We start from the raw sequence: 18,814 nt of genomic DNA on the forward strand, positions 1-18,814 counted from the left end.
CTGTCACCAGCTCCAAGACTGACTTAGTGATGAGTAGTAAAATGATGATAAACACAAGTTGTGTATTTCTCTGGTGTTTTTTTTCTTTTTCCTTTTTTTTTTTTTTTTTTTTTTTTTTTGCCAAGTTGGGAAGTGCCCCTCCCAGCAGTTGTGAGCAGCACCTTGCAGGAGGAGCTGAGTTATTGTTCTTTGCCTTATTAAGTGCTACAGCTCCCTGCAACAAGCCATTAAGCTCTTAGGGCAGGCAGATCTATCTTTAGACTGTATTGACCCATTATCACCCTGAGTCTTCATGTCTTAGAGGGCAGGCCACACAAAATAAGGGATTTCTTAGATCCTCTTAGATGGAGAAAGGAGCTTGGTAGAAGAGGTAGGTTGACACCCACCCTGAAGAAGACAATCACAGTAAAAGGGGCTGTGGATAGCGTGTTTCTGAGTGGGGGGGAATGGAAAAATCTCCTCAGAGGGTGTTGCAAAGAGAGGTGAAACTTGTTCAGTGGTGGATCTCCATTTTGAGTCTGCAGCCATCTCTTGCAGTGAGAGTCTGCAGGATGGAGAAAATTAGATTGGCAAAGATTTGGGTTTGAGAAGACTGGCAGAGGGATAGAGAAACTCTGCTAAACCCCTCCTGGTTCCTTTCAACTTGGATAATAGAGCCCATCAGCCTAGAATTTGGAAACAACTTTAACTGAGATTATCCGGATGCATTGGATTTCTCATACTTAATTTCAAAATGAAGGCTAGAAAAATTTAATGAAAGCTACTTAAAATGAGTCTTAAGATCCAACTATGCACATTTTGAAAATAGTCTTTGGAGCAGTGTGTTATTATAATGTTTAAAATCACTGCTTTCCACAGAAAATAATTAATTTCTTGTGATTCAGTAATGTTGTTAGACAAAGTATTGCTTTGTTTTTTGTGGGTTTTTTTTCAGCCTAGTAACAAGATGACTCAGATAGTAACCTGGGTAATTAGGTTACATAGAAACAGATCTGTTAAAAATTTTATGTTCTTCGCATTACAGCTTAACCTTGCTACCAATAGTAGTGGATCAATTTTGAACCAAAACAGGGCATGTCTAAAAAAAATCAGCTCCATTTTGAAGGCACTTCTCATTGTAAATACAGGAGTACAGCACTGCACTAGCAATGCATTTCTGTTTTCTTTTTAGGTAAACAGAATGAAACATTTTATAGAAGAGCTGCTATGGTACTTGTCCTTTGGATTTGCTGGAAAACAAGGATTATGTTTTACCACAATATTAAAAGGACTCTGTAGTTTGAACTGTCTTAAGTTGTTCCTGTTGAGAAGGCTTGCAGGGTAAAACTCAGCTTCACTTTGAAGTCCAACACTGAGCAGCAAGAAGACATCTAGCACAATACAAGTGCCAGTAATTCTCAGCCATGTGAAATTCCTGGTAGTTTAAATGAAGTCTTGAATTCTGTGTTTAGGTTGAGGGAGCTTGAATTGCCTGGGCAAGAGTTACTGCCTAAAGGAAGTTCTCTGACTTTCCATAAGCACAAATGTAATGCATTGAAAATACAAAGAACGCTGAGAAAAACTGAACAGTGGGGTTCAGAGATGTGGGGGAAAGAGAAGGGTAAAGAGAATGTAAAGTGATGTTTATTTTAAATGTATGCTTGTTGGTTTTTTTTTTTTCTCATAACAACTAGGACTTTTTTTGCCTCATGCAATTACTTAGAACTTCACTGCAACTAGTTAAGTTGAGAGAAAGAATAACCAGGCTACAAGCTCTGATCTGAAGTTGCAGTTGTAGTAAATGATGAAGACTGGATATGATGAGGAGTTACAGTCAGCGTATCACCATTACAGTGTTTCATATTCAGACACTGGCATTGTACCAAGTTCCCTGTCTTGGCCAGGGCATGTGATCAAGGAAACACACAACTGAACTTAAGGCAGAGACTTTAACATGGAGAGTTGAGTTGGGCAGAGGACAAATCTCAGTTGGTTGTAGCTAAGAGACGTTCTCACTTATGAGTATCTGTTCCTTTCCCAGAGGATAGTCAAGTTTAATCTCAGAGGGATTGAACAACTTTCTCATGGTCATTTATGAGACTAAACTCTGTGGTAAAACTGAAATCTGTAACTTGGAATGTCTTTGAATGCCTTTAACTACAAAACCATCCACCCTCTGAGATACATGTTTTTCCTTGTGAAGCAGGGAACGGAGAAAGACAGAAGGACAGAGGAAGAGTACTGGTGAATAGTAAGAAGTATATGGTCTCAAGATACTGGAAGGGTAGGGGCTAAAGGACTCCAAAAGTCATCTTTATGGTTTTGGCTAACGCAAAACTAGGTGTAATAAGCTTTTCCACAGGCTAAATAATGCGGAAAGATAGACAGGAAGATTCAAACAGGAAGGGCAAAGAAGAAAAGTCCTTTTGCATGAACCCAGCGGAGACTGAAAGGTTGACTTGTCTTCGTAGTTGGCTGAATTCTGCGTGCTGCTGTAGAGGGTGGCTTTCACACCTGTGACCTTAAACACAGACCACTGCAATCTAGAGAACGTGCTAAGGCTCCCCTTTGCATAGGAAGCCTACTTGCAAGCCCTAAACAAGATGAAAAGAGGTACCTCATAGCATAGAATTTCTTAATTATAGACAAAAGAAAACTTTAAAGGCTCTTTAAAGAAAAGGGGGAGGGGGAGGGGGATTGTTAACAGTGAGCTTGGGAAAGCCAGTATTTCATCAGCAAATACACAAAATTAAAACTGCTTTGGAAAGTCCCTGGTAAACTCTGTGCTCATTTATGTTCTGATACTTTGCAGGGAACTTTCATTCTGAAATAATGAAAGAATTATTATGTGAATTAAACCTGAATCATTAAACCAGGCAATTTTTTTTAGAATTTACTTTGAAAGTGCTGTTTTTCATTGAACTTTCCTAAAGCATCCTAAAATGGCATGTTCTGACCTTGCTAGTGTTGTTCTACATTCCCCAGTAATCAAATGGAAAAGTGGAAGGGAAGAGTCAGTGGTTTGCTCTCATTCCTTGATAAGTGGAGGACAGATGCCAGTCAGTGTACTAAGTGCACTTGGGTGCCTAGTGACAGGTAGCATTTCCAAGTTTTGCAGAACATGATGAAATATACTTGTCTTCTGAAAGCTTTGCCCTATGAATGAAAACATATGACATAAGTTTTCATGCTAAAAAATAGGAGCACCCAAAATTCTTTATTGCTTTAACATACCTAGGCCTTTGTATTGGAGGCCCTCCTCCCCCATAATCTTTGATTATTCTTTTTTTTTTCCTGAGAATAAAGAGTTGGCTCCATTTATACAACTGCTGGTCTTCGTCTTAAGCTTGAAGTTGAATCCAGAACATAAAAATGTACTCTTTGCTTTTCCCTCACTACATTTGGCAAAATCTGAAGTTTTTTATTCATATGCCCTTTCCAGATACTTTAAATATAATAATACATTGCTGCAGCATTTTAGCTTGTCCTCTGTCCATAATCCAGCAGTCGGGAATAGTTTAAAACTGACCCAGTTGCAAATGTTGGATGCCATCTCCATAGATACCTCTTTCCTTGTGCACGTTGCTGCTCACTGGTTTGCTTTACTGCTAGTTGTATGTATGTGTGTAAGTGAAACTTCTCCCACTCCCACAGCACTTCCTTAATCTGCAAGAATGTTCTCTCAATTAGCACTCGGCAGGCAAAGGTTTTTGCATTTGTGAGGTCTTTGTATTTTCTTCTCCCACGTTTCTGTATATTCCCCAGTGGCTGCGCTAGGAAAGTTCAAGTGATCCTTTCCTGCAGAGAGATGCATGTGGGCTAACTAATTACCATGCATCAAGAAGAACTCTCTAAAAAGGAGGAGATTGTCATTACCTCATCCTACTGCTGACTGCTCCAACTCTGGCCTGTTTTGACGGAGATCCTTTCTAAATAGTCGGAGCAGTGATCAAAAGTCAAAAACCTCTGTGCTGGAGGTTTTGCTTCCCTTAAAATGGATGCTTTTCTACCATCTGCAAACATGGTGCTTCCTGTAAAGTAACCTGTATTAGCCTGTTGGGAGCTATTTATTTCAAGGCAGTTCTTGTTTGAAAAACAAACAAACCTCTAAACAAGACAAATGCATATAGTATGGTACATTATATAGAAAACCTTATCAAAATACTATGCCTTCTGTCTCTGTTCCTGATGTTTCTCTAATTACACCCCAGTTCACTGGGACCACACACAGCTTCATCTGTGAGAAGATTTTCATTCTCTTTTGTTTCCTTGGTGGTCACAAACACCTTGACCTAGGGTGTGTTGCTCATCATGGTTAAACATGGCACACCTCAGTCCTGCTGGCACTGTCATCTGAGAGGATGGAGCTCCCCTCCATACTGGAGTGCTTGGTCACTGTGTGATTTGTGTCCTCATCGCACAGGGGTATCATGGCATGTCTGATTTTGATTATGGATGGCATGGGAGCTCAGTCCAGAGACTCCCCTAGGGTGGGGATTGGGTTTCCCGAATTCACAGCTGGTGAAAGGAGTGATGGGATGCTGACTGCCCTTTCCTAGTCCAATAGCTTCTCTTCTGGTTCTGCGAGGCAATTCCATCTCTGTCCTTTGGAAGCGTGGTGGTAGGTGCTCACAAGTATGCCAGTGACTGCACCTGCGTGGTCGATGTAATCATCTTGTATAAAGTGAAGGAATAGGGCTGCCTGGAGCATGTGGTGAAGCAGGGATGAGTCCCGCTTGAAGGCTTTCTCTCCTGGCAGCAGCATCCGATGTGACACTGCCATCACCTAGGAACACTTCTGTGGGGTAAGACCTTTTGGGTTTGTTTTGTTTGTTTATTGCATTTTTGTTTTGGCTTGGTTTTTTAAAATATTTTATTACTTTATTACCCCCACTAACTTTGCGGTGTTCCTCGATGCAGGAGACCCAACTAAGAGGGCATCGGCGCCGATGGCGACGGAAGTGTTGCATGCACACTGAGGGGAGGTTTCCGCTGCGCTGGGTCAGCCATACTTAGGGCTGGGGTTCCTGAGGAGCTGCTGTGGGAGCAGTCCCCTGCGGGCTTTGCTTTTCTTGGTGGGGATTTGTTGCTCTTTGTTTTGGTTTGGTTTTCGGGTTTTATTGGGGGTGGTTTTGCGCTGCGGTTGGGGTTTGGAGCATGAGGCGCAGCGCCGGGGCTCATCCGCTGGGCGGCGGCGCCACCTGGCGGCGGCGGGCGGACCGGCAGGCGCCACTCCTACACCCCTCCCGTCCTCCTCTTCCTCTTTCTCCTCCTCCTCTCTCCTGCCCGGCCGCTCTTAGCTGTGCAGCTGCTGAGCCAGGGACTGACATAGGCATGCGGGGGAAATAACGGCGCATCTAACGTCTGGGACAGCACTAGAGTTTTCTTGTACGCGGCGCACTGTAAAGATCTGGTTTAACTGTGCTCTTTGGAACATGGGAGCTATGGTGGTGTGTCCGTGGCAGGGAAAGGTCAGATTTGCTGCACATGACTCATGGGGTGGGTGGGATTTTAACTGAGAACATTACCTATATGCAGATGGAGGTGCCAAGGTGAAGTAGTGCAGAGTGTATTACTTAACTCATGGGGATAGGTAGCTCTGTTCGCTACATAACCTCTCTTTCAACACTTTCGGGCCACTTGGGAAGCTATGCATTATTTTTGATTAAAGAACTAAAACTGAAATCAGCGTGATGTGCGTGAAGACTAGTTATCACCTGGACCTTGTGTGTAGTCAGGTGTGCAGGTGGATTAAGTCAGGGATTAAATGCATCTGAGTGAATAGATTTTAAATGGCTCTGACTCTGAGGAGGATTTTCAATATGCTTTATTTTACTGACATGGTCCTAATCTGTATCTTTGCCAGAGTACCCGTGGTAGCAAGTACTTCTTTGTGTGACACTACTGGGGACACACGTACACTCACACCGTGCAATTGTTTACCTTTGCCTTTTTGGAAATACTCTGGGCATACCTCTGTTTTTATGTGTGATTTTCTTCTATTAAAGAATCTGAAATAACCAGACTTATTTCTTAAACCCCTTCTTTAGGAAAGTTTTATTTCCATCTGGAAGCAGTCTTAAGGAGTCAACTGGGTTTGGGGTTGGGGGTGTCCTGCCTTTTGTAGCAGGAGCATGTCTATAAATGGCAAGTAAGTGATGTAGGTGATCTGAGGAGCTCTGTCTATTGATAACTTAATCCTTTTTATTTGGGTTTTTTTGTTTTCTTCTTCTCTGTGGAGTTTTATATGCATAACAACAGCCCCTGCAACTGATACAGGACCTGGGCAGTGGGGTGGGCAGGTTGGTTCGGTTACCTCAGGTCCCCTCGTCCCTCCCCAGTGCATTGTTTGACCCTGCTGGAGTTGCTCTGACCAGTCACTGCTGGGAAAGCAGATGGCCTTCCTGAGTTTCCAAAAAAATCTGGTCCCTGTACGACCGGAACACTCAGGAATAGTAATTAACACTTAAGCTCCTCAGGAGGAGAGGCGTCAGGACTGCTTCTCACATAAATACACCAGGCCACAGCTCTCGCCCAAGAATCGATGCAGCTTGTTCCTTGCTCCCAGCGGGGTGAGCCTCCATCCCACCAGGTTAGCATGTCTGAGGCAAAAAGCTTTGCACTGCAGTGGCAGGCATCTTTCTGTTTAGGAACACCTCATATAGATAGCTGATCACTGGCATTTTAAAATGTTCCTTTGTTAATCCCATGACAGGTGCAGGGAGTTTTCATGCTGCTTTCTAAGGGCTTGCTCTCAACATGAAGGAAGGAGACGTCAGTGAGGTTAACTGAGCCTCATGCCAAAATAGTGTTTGCAGGCTGCTGCAGGTGCACGTGTAGAGCCTCTTTTCTATCAAACCAAGTTTTTAAGTTGCCCTTAAAAACATACTTCCCTACTCGCTTGTAAGGTAGGTAACAGAGTGAGGGCTTGAGAAAGGAAAAAAAAGTAGAACCTGAAGTACTTTGCAGCCATTCTGGATGTGTGATTTGCTTTGGTTCTGTGTGTTGTTTCAGGCTTTTTTTAGATCCATTTTAAAAGGAGAAATTCCAAATTAAGCCAGCCTGTGGCAGTGTTTTTCAGCATTTCTTGGGCTTCTGCTGCATTTAAGCGTAAGCCTTGATGCCAGTTGGAAAAGTTGGGAAGCTTCCTATGTGCTGTATGCAATAGCTAGTTTTCAGTGTTTAATAACGTTTTAGCATTTTCTGCAGCTGTTATTAAAATGATTGTGTGATATAAATAATCATGACTCACAGGTGCAGAATTGCTATTTCGTTGTCTATGAAGCTTGTTTTAAAAGTGATGTGTTGCTACTGCCATTTTTCAAATGGATTTGATTTCTCTCCCCCATTCTCCTTTAGCATAACAATGTTTCTATTATTTGAAAAATTCATTTAAACACATTTGCAGCTGGTTCTTCTTTTTTCAAGACATCTTTGAGACATTCCCTTGTCTTCTGACCTTTTGAGCTACATCATGCACCGTGGGATGATTCTCATCCCACTTCCTTCCAAAACAGAAGGCTTCCTCTTGCACCAGAGATGAATAGATGCTGGAATTTACTTATTTTATCTTTTAAATTGAATGTTAAAAGTTATTTTGTTCCCCTTATTCACTTTCCAGATTAGTAAGTCTTTTAAAAGTAAGGATTTAAGTGAGCCCAGAACATTGGTGCTCTCATGAGCTCTCAAATTTGCCTCTCTGTATGAAAGGAAAAGTGTCAGGAAAAATGCTAAAACTCAAAATCCCTTTTAGAGCACATTTTGCCTGCAGGCAGCTGCCCTTTCTGCCGCTGTGCTGTTGGTGGTAGGTTCCAGCCTGCTTTGTCTATTAGCTCTTCAAGGGGATTATGGAAGTTGCCAGTAAATGGCTGATGTCTTTAGTGATCTGTGTAAGGCTGTCAACAGAGTTGTTTCAAGCCAGGTCTGAAAGGCCATTTACTTTGCTGGAAGTGCCTCCCATAGTTATTGTTACCATTTCCTCTGTTCCTACACAAAGGGGCAAGGGAGGACAGTGGAAAGAAAGGGAAGGGTAAAGGAAAGGCTACTTACCTAGCAATTAGCCAACCTGCCAATACCCCTGCCCTGATTGGTCAGTAGGAGCAAGCAGTGCTGACAGCCAGCCAGAGGCTGCCTGGAGGGGAACTGGGTCTGTCAGGCAGGAGCTTATGCCCCTTCTCTTGAGGCTCAGGGCTGCTCACATGCAGAGTGTGTTTGGTGCAGTTCAGCTCAGTTGCCACTGAGTCAGTGGCCTTGGTCAAGTGGCCACAGGCTGCCCTCGTGCCTGCAGCCACATCCTCCCTGGGAGCTCCGCTACTCTTTGATCCATCCAGAACAGAGCGGTTCAAATCAACTTCTGATCTATGTGTAGCTTAGAGCCTTCTTGTACCTTGAGGGAGCACTGCACATCTCACATCCTGCTGGGCTCAGCCGCTTATCTGGCCTACCACGTCCTTGCAGCACCACATAATGGTGATAGTTATGATCCAGCAATGTCCCCCTTCTCCAAGAGTCTGTCCACCTCTGTCTTGGGTTTGATCTGACTTCTTTTCCTATTCCAGCCCTATTTTCTTCCATTCTCTTTCCAAAGTCCTCTTTCCTCTGAAAACCTGAAAAAAGAAAACAACAGAAGGAAGATTTTCTGTCAGAGTACTGTCTAGTGAATCTTTACGTATGTGTAATACTTACAATCTAAATTCACCTTTCTGTGGTTTGCCACCATACGTGATGTGACTGACATGCACAGTAGAGAGTTCCTTGGTTGCCTTAAGTCTGAAGAGAGCCGCAAGCCATGGTAGCATGGGCATCGTCAGGAGCAACAAGGCAAATTAGGTTATGCACAGCTTCTTATTTCCGTAACTGTGCTACCTCTGTTAACCATGCTGGGCTTGCTGGCTGAAGCTTAGGTATTTCTGCAGAATGCTAGCCTGCAGCACAGCTGTACCCTCTGTTTTTAGACAGAGCAGCTCTAGTAGGGCTTTATGATGTATGGCGATACACTACCCATGCTTAACAAATGATAGGGGAAATGAAATATTGGATGTGGAATGTTAAGCTGTATGGGGTGGCTGCCAGTCCACAGTCCTGGTGTGGAAAGCCTTTTTCCTTAATGCACTTGAAGGAAGAGGAACAGGTGGTGGTCAAGAAGACACCCTGGAGCAGACGTTGTGGCAAGTCTGACTGTTGGAACGAAAGGGAAAATCTCTAGGAAGATTTACAACTGTTTGGGGCTATGTTTGGAGTGGATGTACAGACAGGCTGCCACTTGCTTAAAAAAAAAAAAGCCCTCATAATTTTCCATCTCTGCAAGTCATTTTAATGCATCAAAACCGATTGCACTTCTCTTTCTGTACCTTAAACTAAAATAAAAACCCCAAACAAACCCAAACCCAAAAAACACAACAGCCCCTACCCGAATCCAGTCCTCTCAAATTTAATTGTATATCCTGCTGTGTTAATAGTCTTACGCCCTTCCTTCTTCCTCCTTCTACCTGCACCAAACTTCACAGGCAGGGCCACACACGGAGAAATGCCTAGCAGCTACAGAGCATACTGGAAGTACTCTGCCTACGTTTTGGACCAGTTCATACTGTATTGCTCTTAACTCTGAAATTACAACAGAGCTGTGTTAGAGTCAAATTGGTATCATCTGGCCTAATCACTTCCTAATTTTGCAGAGCATTCCAGGGGTTTTATGTCCCATAATTTTCTTTAAGTGTATTACGAGCAGCAACATTTAAAGCGATGCCAAATTGTACAGTTTTCATGTTGGCAAGCAGTCACTGCAAGTGTTTCTGTATTGGTCCTGTGTACGTACTCATCTCTCCCTCTATTTTACACATAATTTATAGACGAGTACCTACCATTGCCTCACCACTTTCTGAGATTCAGACAATGATGTGGAACTGTGAAGGTGCCTGTATGTTTTAAGTGCCTTTGCTCCAGTTTAGTCCATGAGTGGGAGTGATAGACCTTTCTTCTACATCCACTTAACGCATTTTGGCATTACATTTCCTAAAGGAAGAGGAGCAGGTTTGAAGTTTTGTAAGGTGGGGACAGAATTGCAAAGCCATGCATAACGTGGACAACTCAGCCCTGTGTGAGACAGGAAGACATCAGGATGTACTTGAAGTTCACAGGGCAAATAGAGGCTGTGAGGTGTGACCGGGAAGTTCAGTCCTCAGAAGGAGCTGTGTATGTACCGTGAGACAGATGTGATGGCAGTATAGGAATCGGCATTAGTTGCAGCCTTGCCGTGTAAGGCTGGATAGACCCATGTCAGCTCCCCTCAGCTCTGTATTTAAAAGACAAGCTTTCTTCTCAACCAACAAAAGCCTATCTGAAATCTTAACTACCCTTGGGTCAAGCTAGTGTGGATGAAGGGTGAAAGAGGCTCTTGAAAATACTATGATAATAGGAGCTGTAGCTTTGCCTGCACATATACTTAATGGGGCTTTTCCCCTGCTGCTGGGCAGAGATTATTCTCTTGGACCCCTATGAGAAATACGAAGGTGACAGGATTGGTAAGTCATCGCTAGCTCTGCTGCTGCCCAGAATTCCTATGCACCATATATATAATGGCTTACAAAAAAACCCCACTGAGGGGGTGCAGAGAGATGTGATGAACACTGGAAATGTGTCGTGGCGCGCTGCCAGCAGCAGCCATTTTACCCACACGTGCACTTTCATTTCATTATGTGCTCTGCTGTGGATACTTTCCTTCTCTCACCTCCAAATAAAGTGTGTGTTGACTCTGGAAGGGCTGATACCTGGGAGACAGATCCCAAAGCACCTGGCCCTAGAAGAGAGTTTGTGTTTGGGCTTCAGCACAAAGGTTTTTGCACTTGATGCGCATCAGTGCGATGCTGAGGGTGTTGAAAATATACTCTGTGAGGGGAGAGTGGAGTAATTTGCACATGAAGCTGCTCTTGCAGCCAGTTGGCCTTTGGGAGTCCTGTAGCATTGGTACCCTACTTAACAACAAAATCAAATATTCTTCAGGGAAAAATGGTAGGCAAGCAGATGGAGTTCACTGTGAACTTTCAGTCTTGTTTTTCATCATGCCTCTGGTACCTAACAGTGTGCACCTCAGCCCAACAGATTCTGGATCCAATACCCTTTTCTTTTGCATGTAGTTCCTCGGTTACATTGTTGGTGCCTATTCTGTAACCGTGCTTGAAACTACAGTAACCTTGCTGGTGCTTGCATCTGTGGATGGGGGATTGTTTTCAGGCCTTCCTTTTCTTTTTGACAAAAAAAGTGATCCTTGAAGTGTGACATAACTCTGAAACATTTCTGCTGTGCAAAGGAATTTGTGATTTTACTGAGCTAGGGAATACCTTATAGAAAGGGGTCTTTTGTGTGCTGTACTGTAACTGTTCTGAGACTTGGATTTCACTCATCTCAAAATGCTAAGTTTCAAATTTAAGCTACTAAAATTTTTATGCCCTTTTCCCCAGTCACTTTGGTGACCTTTCAGATTCTTTCCAAAATGCAAAACTAATGCAATCAGTGTCTCTGATGATAGTAACAACAGTAGTCTAAAATAATTCAGACACCTCCGCATGTGCAGCCCAGAACTGAACAGACTTGGCTGAATTAGTTTGGTGGTTGCCTATTCATGTTTTTTGCTGCCTGGATTGTAAAAGCCCAGTGGGTTTTGTTTTCACAAGCAGCAGGTGTCCTCCCGGACAATGCCAGAGAGATTAGTCAAATGGCAACTGGGGAATGTTAGGAGTGGTGGTCTCAGCTGGCCTGTCCTGCTTTCATCCCCTGCAGTGTACCCCAGTTCTGCAGAGGAAAGGAGATGAACAGTATAACAGGGTCTTTCAGCTGTTTTCATGTGCAGGGCATGGCTGTACGATGTTTTAAGTGTTCAACAGCAAAGGTAAGAAGTATCTTGTGGGTAAAGTTAGAAATTGTGGGGTGTAAAGTTAGTGAGTGAAGCAAACGGGACTTTGGAATAAATCGGTATGTTGTTGTTGTTCCAGAAGGTGTGAAAACAACTGTGCAAGGAAAAACAGCTGAAAAACAGTACGATCATAAAAAAGTTGAATTTATGGCTCCAAGTATAAGTCAGTTGATCATGGTGGCAACAGTGGTAGTACCATTTAGGAAGAAAAGAGTGGGAGTGAAAAAAGTTAAATTTCGTTAGGAGGGTCACGGGCTCAGGAGTCCTTTTGTTAGCTAACCACATCAGGAACTAGTTTGAAAGGGAGGCTGGTTTTGGCATATATCTACAATGCAGTTGTAATGTATGGATGTTAGCTTACAAGGGGTTTTGGTTTGCTGTGCAGGTAGAGCAAAGAGAAGGACTAAGTCAGTCATGCTTTTTACTTCCTCATGAAAAGGGTGGATTTTTATCATGCATTGATAATCCGTGTTTTGTCCATTCATGGTTTACAGTCCAAGCAATGTTCATCTCTTCTCTTGACATTTATTTTGCAAGCTTCAAATACACATTTATTTTTCTTTCTGTTTCCCCTATTCATTGTGAATTGTCCCTTATGAATTTATATCTGACGGTCATGATAGACTCCAGTGCTCAGGATGATGTTCTCTTTCGGAACTTGGCATTCCTGATGAGGTTGCAGCCATTGGCTTGTCACAGTCCAATCTTCCCTCAGCCATGTGAGGGACACTTAACTCCTTATCTTTATTTTCTGTCTGGCTACTTTCCTGTTGCAGTTCTCTGAACTCCTTCTGACTTGTTTGTATTTGCAGATCTGCACAGATATTCTGGGAGCAGGGAGTATTTTTGTTGGACCTTCCTTTCACAGGATAAAATACCTTGATTTTCTGTTGCACACCTGCTTTTTTCCCTTCTCCCCCCCTCCCCCCCCCCCCCCCCATTTCCCATTGTACTGTGCTTATTGTAAACTTTTACACAGTGCCCCTTACTATGGTATATATATTTTGGTTTATATATATGCACATATCATATATATATATATATATATACACACACATGCATACACACGCACCCCATATATGTATATACATAAAATAATGTGACCAACATGGCCATCACGTAAATGTCTTCTGAGGAGTAGCTTTATTTTTATAATGAATATTCTTATTTGTGAAAGCTAAACTGAAAAACCTCACCTAGAACACTTGCATTTAACTTGCTGTCTATTGTAACATCTGTTATTTTCAACGTTGCTGCTTCCCAGATTTTGCCCTCCCACTGCATGGGTTTTTTTGGATCATTTCCCTTCACTTGTCTTAGCCTGCTTTCTTTTCCAGAATGAATCTCATTTGATTATTTTCAGACTACATTTCTATTCTCTCTAAGTCCCTGTGCAGTCTTTCCTTGTCCCCATTATTTTTGCAGTTCCTCCAAACATGCTGTTTCCTGGACATTTAAATTAACATGCCGTCTAGAGTCTCTTCTGGATCATTAAAGAATATACCAAGTGAAATAGGACCTAATACAGGTCTTTGCAACATTTCACCTCCTTTCCGTGTTACCCTTTGCTTTTATTATGATTTATTTGCAGCCAGTTTTCAAATTGAGCCACAGCATTCATCTCAAAGCGCAAATCACTATCAAATGTTTACTGAAAATCAAACACATTGCATCTGCTCCTTTCCTTTTGACGCATAGTGCTGTAAATGCTAGCCAGAAAAGGGGCCAATTTCTAGCCAGTTCTGCTCCTCTGAATAGAAATCACAGTTTCATTGTCCTCAGACTTGTAGCCTGGTTTACTTTATAGGAAGCCTCATGAATTAAAACAGCTGTGCAGCCTGTTCTGAAATGTGGTTTCGTGGAGAAACAGAGCTGAGGAGGAAACAAGTGGAGTTTATGCATGTGAGGGGAAGCGAGAGTGAAGAGAAAGAGGTGTGTGTGGGGAGAAGGGGAGTCACTTTTATCTGGCTGTGTTGGATTGGTAACTAAGTGATGGAAGTTAGATGTATTTCTGAATAACTGGTTGAATGCCTGAATGGTCCTGTGTTTCTAGACCATGGCTTCCAGTGTAGTTGTTTCCCAGTGTTCCTTTTTACTGTTGTGCAATGCCATCGATATTTGAAGCTATGGCCAAACTGAAGGCACAAGATAGCATCAGCCACCACTTCCTAGCTGGGTACCTTGTAAAATTCCTCCACTTCAGCTGTTGGCCAGGTATCTGTGACACAGAAAAACTGCTACCATTTCAGGGATGTGGTGAAAGGACCTTTCTTACTCTTTTTGAGTACAACAGGTAAATGGCTGGTTTGGGTAAGAAACAAAGGAATTGAGACAAACATGAGAAGGTGACAGGGGACTGTATGATAAAAAGTGAGAGCATGCTTAGCCAGGAACTCTTTCAATAGGGAATGTGAGCTATAGTCTCTGGAGATCATGTAAAAGGCATCCCATTCATGGCTTTTTGCTTTGACCTGGCCATAATAAAATCTCGAAAGTTTCTGGTGACAGTAATGCCTGTACTGCACTGCTTAGAGCAATATTTTATGCCAGTGATTTAAAAGGATTGTTACTACCTCTTTTCAGCTGGGGCAAGCGGCTAGGAGCAGGCAGAAATAAATTTAATCTGTTTTTCTAAAAAGGCTCTATATTTTTGGGTTACATACCGTCTCCTCTTGCCTGCATCTCTTCTTCCCCCCTGGATTTTGCTACCTGCTCACAGCCCAGTCTAGATCACCACCCATGATGGGAAGGATGGCAGCATTTCAGCCTGGGCACTGGTACCTGGAGTGTCAGATCCCTGGTGGAGATCAGGATGGGACTAGGGAAAAGCTTAGGCTGTGCTTTGTGCTGGTGAAGAAGTATGAGTTGGCCTGCAGTTGAAAAGCATGTCTGTCCAGATCTTGGGGAAGGGGGCCAAGGATGTGGCTTTGTTTGGGGCATTTTTTTTTTTCCTAGGAGTGCAGCTTGAGTAATTAACACAAATACTGCTACTAAGGCTCCTGGTCTGAGCTTTTAAAATTATTCCTGGTATGTCCAATAGTGTTCATGTGAGACATGAGGGGAATAGAATCTAGCAAAACACTGCCAAGAGATGTTAGAAGCTGTGCTTTATCATAACCTTACACATTTTCATATATTGTACTGACAGCATATGCCTTCAGCATTGTGGCAGCTGGGGGCCTAGATACACCTCAAAATGCCTTCACAGTTTTCCTGTTCTGTGCTGTGTTTTCCACCTGGAAAATCCCTTTTTCTTTGATGGCTGCACTTAAAGCAATACTGCTAAAAGAACTGTAGCCGCCTCGAGGTTTCAGTACCAGGCTTTATACCCATTGTTGTTGGGGCACATGGGACTGTGGCGTGTCTCTGCTTCCTTCTTCTCCCCAAGTACAGATGTAAACTGAACAGTCCAGACCTAAAGACCAAGCTGTGCCATCTCACGTTGACCGAGTCAGAAAGCATCAGGGGGTATGCAGAGCAACCTGGGAGTTGAGGGTGTCTGGCTGTGCACTCCTTCATCAAGGCTGTACAGAGTGGCTGGTACTTCCTGGCTGTGCAGGCCTGGTCCCCACCTCCCCGCTCTGCCTGCTTTGCTCAGGGTAGCCAGTAGGTTCAGTGTCTGCCGAGTTCTGCTAGGACCAAATGATTTGGTTTTGCTTTGCTTTGCTTTGCTTTATTGTTTACTACGATGATCAAAGGAGCCACTCCTTGTGATCATAAAGAGGAGCCTTAAAATCTTATTTAAAAGCACAAATATTTTGGGCTTTGACAGATGTGCTTCGAAAATAACACAGATGTGCAGTGTCAGATTTCACCACTGCATGCAATATCTTTGTTTCAAACTGTAAATTTGGCTGGTAGGGCTAGGTATGTGCTTTCCCGAAACCTTGCCCCTGCAACACAGGAAAAACAAGTTTCTGGGTTATGGTTTGTTTTGATTTTTTCCACTGAATTTACTTCCTTAGAGAGTTTGAAAGGAACATGGTCTTAGCAGAGTGAGCACTCAGCCCTGCAAGGCCACACATCTGTGGGTTATTTTTAACCTAATTACCTCAAATTAAGTAAGAGCTTAAGAAATTTTTGCGTGAATTGAAGGTGAGGCTACGTAGACTTTATTTGCAGTGGAATTCCAGCTGAAGACTAGCTTCTTCCATTGTGCTGTTCAGAATAATGCCTGTGGCACTTCTCTGTTCTGACAGAACAGTGCTTGATTTTCTTGGCTTTTCCGAGTTGCAAGAGGATATGCAGCTCTAGAGCAGTTCACTCCTTCCCATTCTCACCTCTCCTAGGGATGCGGTGATAACTTTGGACTGGTGAGATTTTAGCTGGAGCATGCCACTTGCCTGGTAGTGGCTCATTAGCTGCATGTTAATTGAAACTGAAAGTTTGTCAGGCAATTCAATTCGATTACATGTTAAATGGATTCGTGCAGCAAGCATTACTGCTGTGATGAAAATCTTAGTGGAATTGATTTGTGAACTGATTTGGAGGGATTCAGCAGCAGTGACGAGAGATCTGCACTAGGAGAGCATGCAGAGGTAGCCACACTCCCAGCAAAAACAAATCCTTCTCTTTAACCCTAAACAGCTTTAATCAATGCCTAGTATGTTCCCTTTCCAGGACATGTTAGGTAGATGTATTTGCTCTTAAGAGAAGCAAAGGAGAAAATGAGAAGAATCAAAATGGTTCGTATTCTGTAATCAACATGGCTGAAAATGTTGAATTCCTTATCTCTCAGTGGATCGAGTGAGTGATCATAAAGTTTTCCTAAAGTTTGACTCAAATGTAAACATATATTAGAAAAAAAAAAAAGTATCTGCTTGAAACTAATAAACAGAAAATTCAGAATTTGCATCCTCCGTAAGTCATCTTTTATACTTCACCACTGCAGAGGTCCCTCTTCGGTGAGCAGTTTATTCTGTATGCTGTACCTGCTTACACGCTTGAATTCTGTGTGGAGCCAATTTTTATTGCTGAGTTATAAACCCTTTGAAAATACTGGCTTGTAATGGAAGTGCTGCCAGACCTTTAACTAGCTCAGTCTTATCTGGCTCCATTATGTTAAAGCATTAAATGGATGCGTATTTGTTTATTTTTCCCACAGTCCCAGAATTTTAACATTGAGTACGTTATTGAATTGTTCTTTCTTCAAAAAGTCATGAATGTGCAGCATTAGAGAGCTTATCCAGACCTCACAGTCATCTTTAAAAGTAAATTGGATTGTTGTGCCTTATTTCAAGATTTTCTTGCTTACGCAGTACGTTTAGTCTGTAGCATGTCATTACGATACTTATAGCAAAGTTTGCTTTTTCTCCTGCTATCATCTTATTCTAATCTTGAATTCTGCTCTGTCTTCTGGGCTCCTTTCTGCATAAAATGACAGCGATGGTTTTTTGTTTGTCCCATTCAGATGAAAAGCCATACCCCTGCAAGTTTTCTGAAGAGGAAACCCCGGTGGTAACATCTCAGTTGGATGAACTCCAGAAGCTGGGAAGCCGCAACACCAGAGAAAACGAGGTCAAGGAATCCAAACCAGAGATTCCCGCCCTGGTGTCAACAGTGGAGAGTGTCATCAGGGAGCCCTTATCAAAATACCAAGATCTAACAGGTGCTGCAGACATAAAGATGCCAGCATTTCACTACAGCCAGGGGCTTCCTTGCTCCAGTCGCATTGCTGGCTTTGCTTCAGGTGTGGGACAGACATCTTCACACATGGTCATGGACTTGAAAACGTCACTTGAAGTGCAGACTAGTTGTGGTAGAGAAACTTTGCTGGACTTGCACAGGGAGCATCCTCTGATAGAAAAAGGTGCTGAAGCTCAAGAGGTAGCTCCACTCGATTTGAGTGAAAAATCAACAAGGGATAATTCATGCAATAAAAATCTGAATACATCCTTGCAGGCTGCTTTAATCATCTACCCATGTCCTTTCTGCAGTCATAAGACCTACTACCCTGAAGTCCTGTGGATGCACAAAAGAATTTTGCACAAAATCAGCTGTAATTTGATGGTCCCCCCTTGGGTTCAACAGAATGGATTCAGGAGTATTAAAAACAACCTGGTCTTTCTGGCTAGGAGTGGGCGTACCGGCCCCCCTCCTGTTTTGGGCGGTAAGGAATGCCAGCCTTTGCCCATAGCCAGATTTACGCGCACTCAAGTGCCAAGTGCATCGCCAGGGTCCAAAAGCAGCTCTCTTTCTGTTGGGATGACTGGGAAGTCTGGCAATACTCATCAGTCAAAGGATGGTCATGCCTTCAGCCACTGTGGTCCACGCTTATCAGGTCTGGATGGATACAGACAGCCCAAGTTAAACCATTCCCAGGAGCAATACAGCATAGCAGCACAACAAAAAAGTAAATATGAAGCAAATTCCAAACTTATGCAAATGGGAGCCTATAGCAGAAGCGTAACGCCTACTCCAACAGTCATATCCAGGCCTAGCACACAGCCCACCAATAGTAAGCAAGCTGAAAAGTATGTGGTTCCCCAAGGAAGTAGTAGTTTTGCCCCTCCAGGTAAGCACTGTGCATCTGACTCCATGAAGGCCAAATTCAGCCCACCACCACAGTATCATCCTCTGTGTAAAAGTGAGCAGCACACTAAACATGAAGAGCCACTGGTGCCTCAGAGGGAGTCTCACATGAAGGCTGGGAATGAGATGAGGACATCGGCAAACTGCACAGCTGTAGCACGAGCAAGTCCGCTGTTGCAGTCCCAGCCTAGTGCTGCGGGAGTTCCTCCGGCTTTACACTCCAGCAAACAGGATTTGGGATCAGATGGGCACGAGAAACATTTAGACATTTTAAATATCTTTAAAACATACATTCCAAAGGACCTTGCTTCGTTGTACCAAACCTGTGGTGCCAACAGCCCTGTCCTGGATCATGCAGGTAAGATACTTTTCACAAGCTCTTCCATAGCTGAGGAT

General features: G+C 43.2%; 1 protein-coding gene across 5 annotated transcripts in view; it reads left to right on the top strand.

Annotated features, from left to right (window-relative positions):
* Window positions 1-18,814, top strand: part of ZNF516 (zinc finger protein 516) — a 128,627-nt gene that overhangs the window by 68,338 nt on the left and 41,475 nt on the right. For all 5 annotated transcript variants that reach the window (XM_065667870.1, XM_065667872.1, XM_065667868.1 and 2 more), the window contains exon 3: window positions 17,298-18,776. In XM_065667870.1, coding sequence (XP_065523942.1) covers window positions 17,298-18,776 — 1,479 coding nt within the window. The remainder of the gene's footprint in view (window positions 1-17,297; window positions 18,777-18,814) is intronic.

Source organism: Lathamus discolor, chromosome 2, assembly GCF_037157495.1.
Source record: "Lathamus discolor isolate bLatDis1 chromosome 2, bLatDis1.hap1, whole genome shotgun sequence".
In the NCBI taxonomy this organism is placed as follows: Eukaryota; Metazoa; Chordata; class Aves; order Psittaciformes; family Psittacidae; genus Lathamus; species Lathamus discolor.